The sequence below is a fragment of the Rhincodon typus genome, unplaced genomic scaffold, assembly GCF_021869965.1.
Source record: "Rhincodon typus isolate 14 unplaced genomic scaffold, sRhiTyp1.1 hic_rhity00001011, whole genome shotgun sequence".
In the NCBI taxonomy this organism is placed as follows: Eukaryota; Metazoa; Chordata; class Chondrichthyes; order Orectolobiformes; family Rhincodontidae; genus Rhincodon; species Rhincodon typus.
Window position 1 is genome coordinate 22770 of NW_025966649.1, and position 12506 is coordinate 35275.

General features: G+C 40.4%; 1 protein-coding gene and 1 long non-coding RNA gene across 2 annotated transcripts in view; one reads left to right on the forward strand and one right to left on the reverse strand.

The window, feature by feature from the left end:
* Positions 1-5231, forward strand: part of LOC109934156 (ran-binding protein 9-like) — a gene marked incomplete at its 5' end in the record, with an annotated part of 27937 nt that extends 22706 nt beyond the window's left edge. The window contains one exon of the mRNA XM_048592323.1: positions 1797-5231. Coding sequence (XP_048448280.1) covers positions 1797-1927 — 131 coding nt within the window. The remainder of the gene's footprint in view (positions 1-1796) is intronic.
* Positions 5232-6672: 1441 nt separating this feature from the next.
* Positions 6673-11161, reverse strand: LOC109925919. The gene is made up of 3 exons (XR_002260111.2): positions 11005-11161; positions 10832-10909; positions 6673-6962 (listed from the first exon to the last, which is right to left on the reverse strand). It is a non-coding gene; the product is annotated as an uncharacterized LOC109925919 (long non-coding RNA).
* Between the last annotated feature and the right edge of the window lie 1345 nt (positions 11162-12506).

A 12506-nucleotide genomic window follows, 5' to 3' on the forward strand; every position in this document is an offset into this window, starting at 1 on the left:
CTCCAGCATCTGCAGTTCCTACTATCTCTTAAACTGTCTTCCTCCAAACTCCCACAACCCATCATTATACAAAAGAGATTAATGTTAAATGAAGAGGAGGGATTGGAAGATTATAGGAACTTTCTCCTAACATTGATCTTCCCAGCAAAAATTAATAAAATATTTCTATAGTACTGTAGACCACCCTTACCATTCTGCACCTGCAAAATTGACATTAGACTTATTGTGGGACTCAAATATGCCATAGCCGTAATAGAGGTAAACATATACTTCCAGAGAGATTTGGCCCATTGTATATTGAGGTAGGAATGGAGATAGATTTTGATTGCTGTATGCTGTAAATTGAGATCAACTGAGATCATCCAACTGGAATGATTGCAAGAACAATACTTGCATTTATTCTGGTATTGTTCCAAGATCTAGATGTTAATGGTATGTTTAGAACCCTTTAAAAGATTATCCCTGACCTTGCAGTTATTGTGGGTCAGGTCTTGTACCTACGAAGTTATCTAAATGCAGAAATCAGTTTTGGGGAGGAAGAAAAGGGATTATCACGCCTCTGAGATCCTGAAAATCTTGAAAAGGAATCAACAAATAGAGCTGAAACCATGGAGCTGCCATCCTGTGGTTGAAGTCCCATTTTTAAAAAAAAAAGTTCTAACCTCCAAAATTGACCTGAATCTTTAAAAGAAAATCTGTCCTAATGAATGTGATTGTCAAAATCCCAGTTTTGAGCATCCTACACTGAATTCTTTAATTTACAGTAATGCTGTCCAAAAATGTTAATTATCTGAATGAAATTTAAAAATTGTGGGAGGAATATTAACATGTTAATTGGAAGAGGGTGGAAATGCAAATCGGCTTTAAACACTTGTGCCTAATTGTCAAGTTAGCAGTTTGGAAAGATTCTTACTTTACAACCAGAAGACTCAGCCCTAGAGAAGACTTAAGTCCTGTTGGTCTTAAGTTTTCACTTTGCCATCAAGTCTTGGAGAAGGTGTTGAATCTGGAGCTTCTAACGCAGATGGAGGTCACATCACATAAGCTTCCATTTGGAAAAGCATGCAAAAGCATTCAGTGTCACTATTGCTTAAACAAATAAGATGTTATGGCCAATTTTTTTTATGATCAGAAGAACAATAATTAGTTTTTATCAATTGCTATGTGCAGGATGTTAATTTTGTGTAATACAGTAGTGTGTGTTTGCGGGTATTTGGTCATTTCAATTTTACAGAACCAATCCCTAAATTGACAATATATTGAAGCTGCAATAACACTTGCTTTGTCTTAACGTTTCAGGTCCGGTGACCCTTTCTCAGAACTGATGGTGGTTGGGAAAACGTCAGTTTATATGCATTAAATAGGGAGGTGGGTGGGGTAGGGAGTAAATGATAGGATAGAGCCGAAAAAGAGAGAGAGACAGTTGGAGAAAGGAGTTGTTAATGATCAGGCTGGAAGGCTGAATAGTTGTTAATGGGGACAGTCCCCATTAAACAACTATTCACCCTTCGAGCCTGATTGTTAGACAGTTGGACAAAGCAGTTGCTTTCTCTCTCTTTGGGCTCTGTTATCGTTTACTCCCTACCCCACCCACCTCCCTATTTTATGCATATAAACTGACGTTTTCCCAGCCACCATCAGTTCTGAGGATCACCGGACCCGAAACGTTAACTCTGTTTTCTCCTTCACAGATGCTGTCAGACCTGCTGAGCTTTTCCAGCAACTTTGTTTTTGTTCCTGATTTACAGCATCCGCAGTTCTTTTGGTTTTTACTTACTTTGTTTTTCTTATTACAGAGTCTCACAATCTGCCAAAGCAACCCCCACTTGCTCTCGCCATTGGGCAGGCTTCGAAGTGTTTGGAGCTGATGGCCCGATTGGGAATTGGTTCTTGTGCATTTGCCACAGTGGAAGAATATTTGCACTAGCTATGCATTTGTACAGCTCATCTCGGAGCCACCTTTAATATTATTGTGACCATTTTCAGAACCAGGTCTGCTCAAGGGAAACTGACTTTTAATTTCCATTGATCTTTTGGGGACAGATTGTAAATGTCATTCTACTTCTGCTTCCTAGTTTACAGCATGGTCCAGCTGTTTTCTAACTTATATGCACAGTTCATTGACATGTTTTGCATTTTTTTTTATAGCGATGTCCGGAGGAGTTGTAACAGTGTAGTATGTATATTTGTTTCAGTGGAACATAACTGTGCTTCCTTATTAATTCCTCAAACATGTCAAAAGATTTTCATCTGAATTGGGCTGATTGAGACTTCAGCTAAAATAAACGATCTATCATATGGGACAATGTCATTCAATCTTAAATATTTGGAGGAAAAAAACTAATTGGCTTAAAGTTAGAAGTGCTTTAATCAAAATTAAAGTGAGAATGTGTGAATAAAAGTATTTAGTTACAGATTAAACCAAAAAACTAGGTTTTTTGTACTTTATTAAAATGTATCTTTTGTGATAAACCAAAATTTAAAATTGCTGTTGTGTGAGTGGATCCCCAATGGTGAGCATGTCTAATACAAAATGGTTAAAAATGTTTTCCATCCCTCTGATGTACATCAAAAAAGTTAAATGCTTGAGTAATTTGGTAGATCTTTTACGTATAGATGGATGGAGGGAGAGTGAATTCTTTTCCCTCATAAGAGTATTGTAAATCTTCATCACTCAGGAGTTGAATGGACAGTCTCAACACTTGTGATCGATTGCAGCGTATTGGTCCCAGTGTTCTTTTAATCTCACCAGGTTGTCTGTGTGCACATGCTCTCCATGTTTCCCCTGCCCTCTCTCCAAACATTGTTTAAATGCAGAGAAATACATTCTACAACCATCATTTTAACCATTGTAAAATAACAGTGTTAAGTACTTGTCAACACATTGTGTGATAATGACATTATTTATATTAAACCAAATACTTAGTCAAAATCTGCAATGTCTTAATTTAAACTTTGTACACTCTGCATTTTTAAGCAGTGCTTGAGTGAGTACTATACTGCAATAAACAAATGTATGAATCATAATTAATCAGCTATTAAAGATTTAAATCTATCGAAATGGGTACTGTTTATTTACTTGTTAAATAGCATTGTCTACATGCTGAAAATGGAAACTTCTTAAAATTGTGCACAACAAACCACATCACTATATCATCCAGAAAGTTTTTAAGTTGCTAAAAACCTTTTGAGGCTTAGGTGTTGATTTCACTTAGCAATCATCACAGACTTCATTACTTACTGTAATGTATATTCTTTGAAGCAAATACTTTAATACAGTATTCAAGCATTTTAAATACTTTATTAAAATCAGCTGTACATTGCAGGTCAGGCTGCTTTGTAGCCTACTGTCTGTTATTTCTAAATCATTTGTCTTTTGAAGGATTTACGTTTTTACATCGCCTTAATCCAAAACAAATCAATTGAAGTTGCTTTTGTCATTGTGGTGACAATCGGAACAGTTTATTTCCAGTGGCTTTTGTTTTTTTGCAATTGTAAATTCTTCAATGTTGGCCAATAGTTACAGCCCAGCCAACTCCACTAAAAGTTGATTGTCTGGTCATTTATCAGTGCTGTTTGTGGACTTTGCCTTGTAAGGAAAGTAACTTCAAAATAATTAGCTGTGAAATGCTTTGGGACATCCTGAGATTCTGAAAAATGCCAAGTTTATTTGCAATGTGTATATTAATTCATGATGATATTGTATTGAAGACTGGTTCCATGAACCTTTATTCCTAACCACCTGCTGTAAAAATTGTGGTGATTATCATTGTAATTTTTTAAACCAGGAAAACTTGCAACTAAAGAGAATGTGTGGTAATAAATTATTACATAAATATTTTACTGGATATAAAATTGTGTGGTCCCCAAAAATGTTCATTTGTAGGTTCGGAAAGGAAATACATTGAACAAAACAAAACATGGTTTAACTTTTCAGCACCTCATCTGGAAAGTAACTATCTGTACCTTCAAAGTGGTTTTGGGTACTTTGTAAAAGTATGACTGGAGTTTAAAGATGATAATGATAATTTGGCACAGAATTACATCTTTGGTTTAAGGTTGTAGATTCAAGGCACACTACAGAACAAGGTAATGTAGGCTGGCTCTTCAATGTATTGCTAAGGCTTATGAAGTTAAATGAAAGATCCATTTGCCATTGTAGACTCCATACCACTATGAATTTCAATTAGTTAGTTTCACTTCAATCAACGTCTGTTAAAACAATCATACAGCAGTGAAGGAGGATATTTTACATGTCTGCTATTTGAAATTTATCCATTGGCCATGTTGCCTCTACTATCCCCATAGGTAGCATTACAGTTTGGTGAAAGCCAATTTAAATTGTGCAGTTTATTTATTTAAGAATATCCTATACACTTTCAACTTTTGATCTCATTTGAAAATGTAATCACAATAGGAACCTCCCATTCACTTAAAATCTAAAGTGAAACAGGTTTAAGAATACATCTGGTGAACTACAGTATCAACCTGACATCTTTCAGATGGAACATTTTATGCAGGTTATAACTTTATATCTACATGCTACTATCGTCGCAAACCGTCAGACTTGTATGCTTTAACATCCTGATAGGAATCGATAGCTTCTGTGCTCCCCACCTCCGTTCCCCCCCCCACAAACTGTTTTAGATTACCCAGAATTGAATGATAAGCTGAGTTTGCTGTTTTAGTTGGATAAAATATATGATGAGTCTTGACAGTACTGTATAACAAAATTCTTGGCTTCAGAATGAAAGGCATGCCCATGTAGATGAACCAGGCCAAATCAAATGGCAATTGAGGAAAATAAAAGTCACCTTCATGTTATTACTTGTAAAAAAGATATAAACTATTGTACTTCTAGAACAGTGTTTTGATGTCAGAAGTTCACATTTAGTTGAGGGACATTTGCGTAATGTTTCAGAAAACACCATCATGGAAAATAATAGGCTGGAACTTTGCCTTGCTTTGTTTCTCTATTTGCATTTTCTGTTTACAATACTAAGTATCTTTGACAAGTGCCAAATTGGAAGCAGTTAATTTGATGCTATAAACTACCTTGCAGTCGAGAATGGCATGTGTCAGCAGCTGAATACAATGTGTCCAATAAGAGACAAGGGAGCAGAAGTTGGGAAATGAACTTGTGCTCAAGTTACAGATTGGAGACCCTGTTACATGGCCTAGATGTGATTATGTATGACAAGTTCTGGAATAAAAAAATTCTGCATAACCTATCAATGGGGAAAAGAAATATATCAATGATGGTTACAAAACGACTCCATACCATTTGGCTTCTGCTGCAGACTTTTTAGTAGTAATGCTATTTGTACCTCACTGAAAATGGTTCAAAGAACTGAAAGACTGTCTTCAATTCTGTCTTTGAGAAAAGTCCTGAACATTTGGAAAATATACAAAATTGGAACGCACTACAATTGAGAGGTGGGAAGATTGAATATTTAAATGTAATCAAGCAAGAATATTAATGGATGGCTGTTCCTTTTGTGCAGAGGCAAAACCTGGCATTATGGGACAAATGGAAAAATTCTGCAGTGCACAGAATAAAAAATTTATTGAATACTTAGCTTTATTTGATCCTGAGGCAAACTGATTCAATATTTAGTTTCCTCATTTATGTGCACTGCTTGGAGTCATCAGCAAAACACATTAACAGTTTTCAAGCTAAGTCAGTATTTCAACCTAGAAATTTAAAAGACTTTGCACAAAGCTACAGCAGTGGTCAGTGCTATTTCATGATGACTTACAAGAGGTCTTACACCTTAAGATGTTTCTTTTTCAACAGACAATTCTCAATTTTCATTTTAAAAACTAAAAAGAACTGCAGATGCTGTAAATCAGGATCAAAAACAGAAGTTGCTGGAAAAGCTCAGCAGGTCTGGCAGCATCTGTGAAGACAAAATCAGAGTTATGTACCGTTCCTTAGAACTAACAATCTTCACTAGAAAAGTTTGAAACTGAAAGACAGACCGTTGTTCTTTCATGCTGTGTGAGACTCAGACTGGCTACTATCCTGAACATGAAACAGCTTCAAAACTTTGTCTCAAATATGATTGCCCAATTTGTGAAAGTAAAGCAAGAGAAAAGCAAAATCTCAAATGTTTCACTCTAGCAGAATTATAAGAAATCAAAAATATTTTTACTTGGTGTGCAAAACGAACAAAGTAAATTAAAGTAGAATTGCTAGGACACTGAGGAAAAGCATTGTTTTTCTTGACTGCTAAAACTGTTGAGCTGGGCCTAACAGGATATTCTTCAACAAGTAATTATTAGAGGAAATTAAGTGTTCCCAAATTGGTACAAAAACTCATTCTACAAATCAGCTGACCCACTTTGGATGAGACCTAATTTTTTTTAAAAATGTAGGGCCCAGGTGTTGCTGTTGAGACCAGTACTTATTGCCCAGTCTTAGCTGCTTTGACTGAGTTAGTCACGTACGACCACATGATTGACAAGTTTTCTTCCAAAAACAACAGTGAACCACTTTTGACTTTGACACTTGTGATTGTAAATTAACCCACTAATTTTTAAACTTCGGTTAAAATGTTTAAGCCTCCAATATTTCTTACAAATTAACTTGAAAGTAAAAGAGAGCCCATACGAAGAATTTAACATCTGCATTAAATATTTTATGGAGAACACATTATACACAATATTAGAAACGTTTCAAACCACCCTAATTTATTAACGTGACAACTGACAGCTATTACACAGTATGATCTCGTAACATAGCATCAAACTAACGAACTATTACAGCAAATATGGCATACAGCTTCTTCAAGATTAATTAATTCAGCACATAAATGCTAGTGTCCAGTCCAAGAGACCTCCCATTTCTTCTTCTATTTGAGCCCCATGTATACTTCCATTTTCCTAATAGCTCCATTCCCTTATTTCCCAGCGGAAGAGTGAATCTGAATCCGTAAACTTACAAAACTTCGCAGCAGCTTCTAAAAAAAAAGTTATTTTGATTAAAAAGCAAAATAAAAACCGTGCAAAGCTACAAATCCTTGGGGCATGCAAATAAAACTACCATCAGTGCTGAATTGTTATGATTTAGGAAGGACACAGCAACTTCTACACAATGCACAATATTCAAGTCCAGAATTTGCAATCGATACATTTCAGTCATTCACAAAATGGACAGTCCCAGCACTGAAATGACTGCAGTTGTACTTGGCCACTAGCTCTGCAGTTTTAAAAAAAAAAGCTGAAGAAAATGACACTAGGGTGTTAATGAGATTTGAACACATGGTAGGTGATAACTACTTACCAGCAACTTCTCTTGTGCTGAAAATTTAACATGGAATTTTATTCAATGAAGAAAATTAACATAAGATTTTTAGAATTTTAATAAACTTTTGTGCCCCTTTCAGCTCACTTCCTTAATCCTATCTACATTTTCCAACCCTTATTTTGCATTCTGTACATCATTTTCTAATTTAGAATCTGTGTGACAGTAAGGATCCTTTAATATGATTTGTTGTCAACCTTCAGACACATTTCCAAATGTTGCATCCTTTGGATACCAGGGATGAGACACCGATGCGAATGGTGGATGAGAGTTCTTTGCGTCAGAGCAAAATTAAGGCCAATATTTCAAAGAGCAGAACATGAAGGATATTGTAACAGAGATAGTAGGAACTGCAGATGCTGGAGGATCTGAGATAACAAGGTGCAGAGCTGGATGAACACCGCAGGCCAAGCAGCATCAGAGGAGCAGGAAGGCTCTCGCTTCGGGCCCAGACCCTTCTTCAGAAATGGGGGAGGGGAAGGGGGTTCTGAAATAAATAGGGAGAGAGGGGGAGGCGGATAGAAGATGGATAGAGGAGAAGATAGGTGGAGAGGAGACAGACAGGTCAAAGAGGCGGGGATGGAGCCAGTAAAGGTGGGGACGTAGGAAGGAGATAGGTCAGTCCAGGGAGGACGGACAGGACAAGGGGGCGGGGCTTGAGGTGGGAGGAAGGACAGGTTAGGGAGGCGGGGACGAGCTGGGCTGGTTTTGGGATGTGGTACGGGGAGGGCAGATTTTGAAGCTTGTGAAGTCCACATTGATACCATTGGGCTGCAAGATTCCCAAGCGGAATATGAGTTGCTGTTCCTGCAACCTTTGGGTAGCATCGTTGTAGCACTGCAGGAGGCCCAGGATGGACATGCCGTCTGCGGAATGGGAAGGGGAGTTGAAATGGTTCGCGACTGGGAGGTGCAGTTGTTTAGTGCGAACTGAGAGTAGGTGTTCTGCAAAGCGGTCCCCAAGCCTCCGCTTGGTATCCCCGATGTAGAGGAGGCCACAACGGGAACAACGGATGCAGTACACCACATTAGCAGATGTGCAGGTGAACATCTGCTTGATGTGGAAAGTCTTCTTACAGCCTGGGAAGGGGGTGAGGGGGGAGGTGTAGGGGCAGGTGTAGCACTTTCTGCGGTTGCAGGGAAAAGTGCCGGGTGAGGTGGGGCTGGAGGGGAGTATGGAGCGAACAAGGGAGTCACGGAGAGAGTGGCCCCTCTGGAAAGCAGATAAGGGTGGGGAGGGAAAAATGTCTTTGGTGGTGGGGTCGGATTGCAGATGGCGGAAGTGTCGGAGGATGATGCGTTGGATCCGGAGATTGGTGGGGTGGTATGTGAGGACAAGGGGGATTCTGTTTTGGTTGTTATTGCGGGGAGGGGATGTGAGGGATGAGTTGTGGGAAATGCGGGAGACACGGTCGAGGGCGTTCTCGACCACTGAGGGGGGGGGGAAGTTGCGGTCCTTGAAAAACGAGGACATCTGAGATGTACAGGAGTGGAATGCCTCATCCTGGGAGCAGATGTGGCGGAGGCGAAGGAATTGGGAATAAGGGATGGCATTTTTGCAGGAAGGTGGGTGGGAGGAGGTGTATACAAAGAGGCAGGCATAGCTTGGGCCCATGCGGGTACCCATGGCCACCCCCTTTGTCTGTAGGAAGTGGGAGGAATTGAAAGAGAAGTTGTTGAGGGTGAGGACGAGTTCAGCTAAGCGGATGAGGGTGTCAGTGGAGGGGGACTGGTTGGGCCTGCGGGACAGGAAGAAGCAGAGGGCCTTTAGGCCATCTGTATGGGGAATGCAGGTGTATAGGGACTGGATGTCCATGGTAAAGATGAGGTGTTGGGGACTGGGGAATTGGAAGTTCTGGAGGAGGTGGAGGGCGTGGGTGGTGTCACGGACGTAGGTAGGGAGTTCTTGGACCAAGGGGGAGAAAATAGAGTCCAGATAGGTGGAGATAATGGGTCGACCAGGGCAGTCAGGTTTGTGGATTTTGGGAAGGAGGTAGAAGTGGGTGGTGCGGGGTTGGGGAACGATGAGGTTGGAGGCTGTGATGAGGTTGTGGATAGTTTGGGAGATGATGGTTTAGTGGTCGGGGGTGGGGTCATGAGCAAGGGGGCCGTAGGAGGTGGTGTCGGAGAGGTGGCGTCTGGCCTCAGCGATGTAGAGGTCAGTGCGCCATACTACAACTCCCTTGTCCGTGGGTTTTATGGCGAGGTTGGGATCAGAGCGGATGGAGTGGAGGGCTGCACTTTCTGCGGGGGAGAGACTGGAGTGGGTGAGAGGGGTGGAGAGGTTGAGGCCATTGATGTCACGACAGCAGTTGGAGATGAAGAGGTCGAGGGAGGGTAGGAGGCCTTGGGGTGGTGTCCAGGAGGAGGGGGTGTGTTGGATGCGGGAGAAGGGGTCAGTAGAGGGAGGGTTAGGCTCACGGTTGAAGAAGTAAGTGCGGAGGCGGAGGAAAAACTGCTCTATATCCAAACATGACCGGTATTCGTTGATGTGTGGGTAGAGGGGGACAAAGGTGAGCCCTTTACTGAGGACTGACCATTCGTCCTCAGTAAGGGGGAGGTCTGGGGGGATGGTGAAGACTCGGCAGGGCTCGGTGCTGCTGTCTCCTCTGGAGCTGCTGGCTGTGGAGGCGGTGGGCAGAGCGACGTCAGTGTCAGCTGTGGGCGGAGTTGCGTCGGCGGTGGCGGGCAGAGTTGCGTCAGTGTCAGCGGTGGGCGGAGTTGCGTCGGTGATGGGCTGAGCAGGGTAGGAGGCGGCAGCAGCGGTGACGGTAGGTGCATCCTCAGTGTCTATGGTGTTGGCCTCGGAAATGGAGGCCATGGCATCAGCAGCGGTGTTGATGGTGTTCGCTGTCCCGGAAGTGGTGTACCTGGCGGCGGAGGATGTGACGTCATCCGTGGTTGCTCCGACAGTGGCCACGTGGCCTTGGACTGTATTACAGCTTTATAAATATTGTACCAGAGCAGAGACTGGGAATTCTGTGGTGAGTCACACATCTCCTGACTTGCAAAACCTGTCTTGCATCCACAAGGCATATCATCAGGGATATGATGGAATACTTGTTTAGATAAGTGCAGCTCCAACAATACTCAAGAAGCAGATTTTTTCTGTTTACTATAGACAGTCTCTCATCTCACTAAAGTCGGTCATCCTACATTTAAAATTCTAGTAGCTGATTTGGGCTTTTCACTTTCAAACACTATACTGAACTCGATCTTGTTATGATCACTAATTGATAAATGTTCATGCACAATTAGGTTACTAATTAAATCCAGCTCATTACTAAATCCAATATTGCCTGTCCCCTTGTGGCATCCAGGACATTTTGTTGTAGGAAATAATCCTTGACACACGGCAGAAATTCTCTACCTTTCTGACACGTGCTTGTCTGCCGCTTCCAACCTATGTTAAAGTTAAAATCCTCCATTAATACTTCTGTTTTTGCTACACACTTGCCTAATTTCCACAATTATGCAGTCTATTACTTTAGAGCTACCAACTGTAGGTTATATTAAGGTTTCTTACCCTAGGATTTATTAACAAACAGCATTGCAGCTTTTTTCTTTTCTGCTTTCTTGTTTGCTAGTGAGAAGTATTCATTGACTGTTATTTAAAAATACAAAACATAGAAACATTATTAAGACACATGAAAGGCAAATGAAAATTGAAATTCTGGAGTAAACTGCAAAAATAGTTACCACTGCTTCTCCTGCTGCCTGGTCCATAGAGTCGATAATTAATGAAAGCTTTAGCATTTTCAATCTGCTGGCTTGTTTGCCCTTGGTCCTTTAAATGAATGGCCATATAGCTCTCCTTCCATCTGTAAAGGAATGAACGCGTAAACAGAGTAACAACTATATAGCGAGCCTTTTTTAATAGATCAAATTGATTGCACCAAGTAAGTGTTAAAAAAGAGCAGGGAAGAGTGTAGGTTTGAACACATGATGCAAGCTGGAAGGAGGTACAACCTTTTCCCTCCATTCCTTGCAATGGTTCATGTAAACTCGAGGCAGTAAGCATTGTTTTGGTGCTTACTGTTACGACATAGAGATAGCAAATCAAATCAGCCTAACCATCACTGGATTTGCAATTAAAACAGACTGTCTAATTGTTCCCAACGAGACTTTACAACTAACAGATCTTGGACACCAAGCTTAACATAAAAAATTGTCAATTTATTACAAATAATACAGCAGAACACAAAAAAAAACCAAGGTAATCTAATTAATATCTACAATACAAATCTTCGTGAATCATAACCCTCACTCTTACACATAATGTGCAAGGGAAAAAATTAAAAAGGAAGTTAGGAGAACAAAAAGCAGGCATGAAAGAATAATGGCAGATAAAATAAAGGAAAATCCTAAGTTATTTTACAAGTACATTAAGGTTAAAAATTTAGGGAAGAGTAGGGCCCATTATGGACCACAGTGGTAATTTGTGCATGAAGCCAGAGGTATGGTTCTAAATGAATACGTTGTATCAGTGTTCCCTAGTGTGGGATGAGGAGTATAGAAATCAGAGAAAAGGACTGTGATATACTTAAAAGAAATTTGCATAGACAAACACCAAGTTCTGAGTAGTCTGGCAGGCTTAAAAATAGATAAATGGGGAGAATGAAATATATCCCAGGCTGTTGCATGAGGCAAGGGAGGAAATAGGAAAAAGGGGTGTTTGCAATAACTTTCAATTATTCCCTGGTTACAGGACAGGTGCCAGAGGGCTGGAAGAAAGCCAGTAAGTTTGCTTTGAGAATTGTCCATTTCTCTTTCACTCTCATCTTTCTTTTCTCTACCCTCCTCTACTACACTTACTACCTGACACACCTGGACTTTCTCATACAAACAAAAATAGAGATTGTTGGAGAAACTCAGCAATTTCTGCAATTGTTTGTTTCAGATCTCCAGCATTCAGTTTCTTTATCGCTGCACTTTCTCATCATCTTCTTGAGGCGTACTGTTTCAACACGCTTACATGACATAACTACTTTTCCTATCCTGTGATCAGGAGTATCAATTAGATATGTCACCTTACTGACCATTTTAGCTACTTTGAACGGACCACTGAACTTTGCTTTTAGTAGGTCACATTGTGAAGACGAGTAAGAAAATGCCACTGCCCAATTTGAATTTCTAGTTGTTGCATGTTTATCTGCCCATTTTTTTTGTTTTCTGAAGTTTTCAGATGATCCTGCATAACT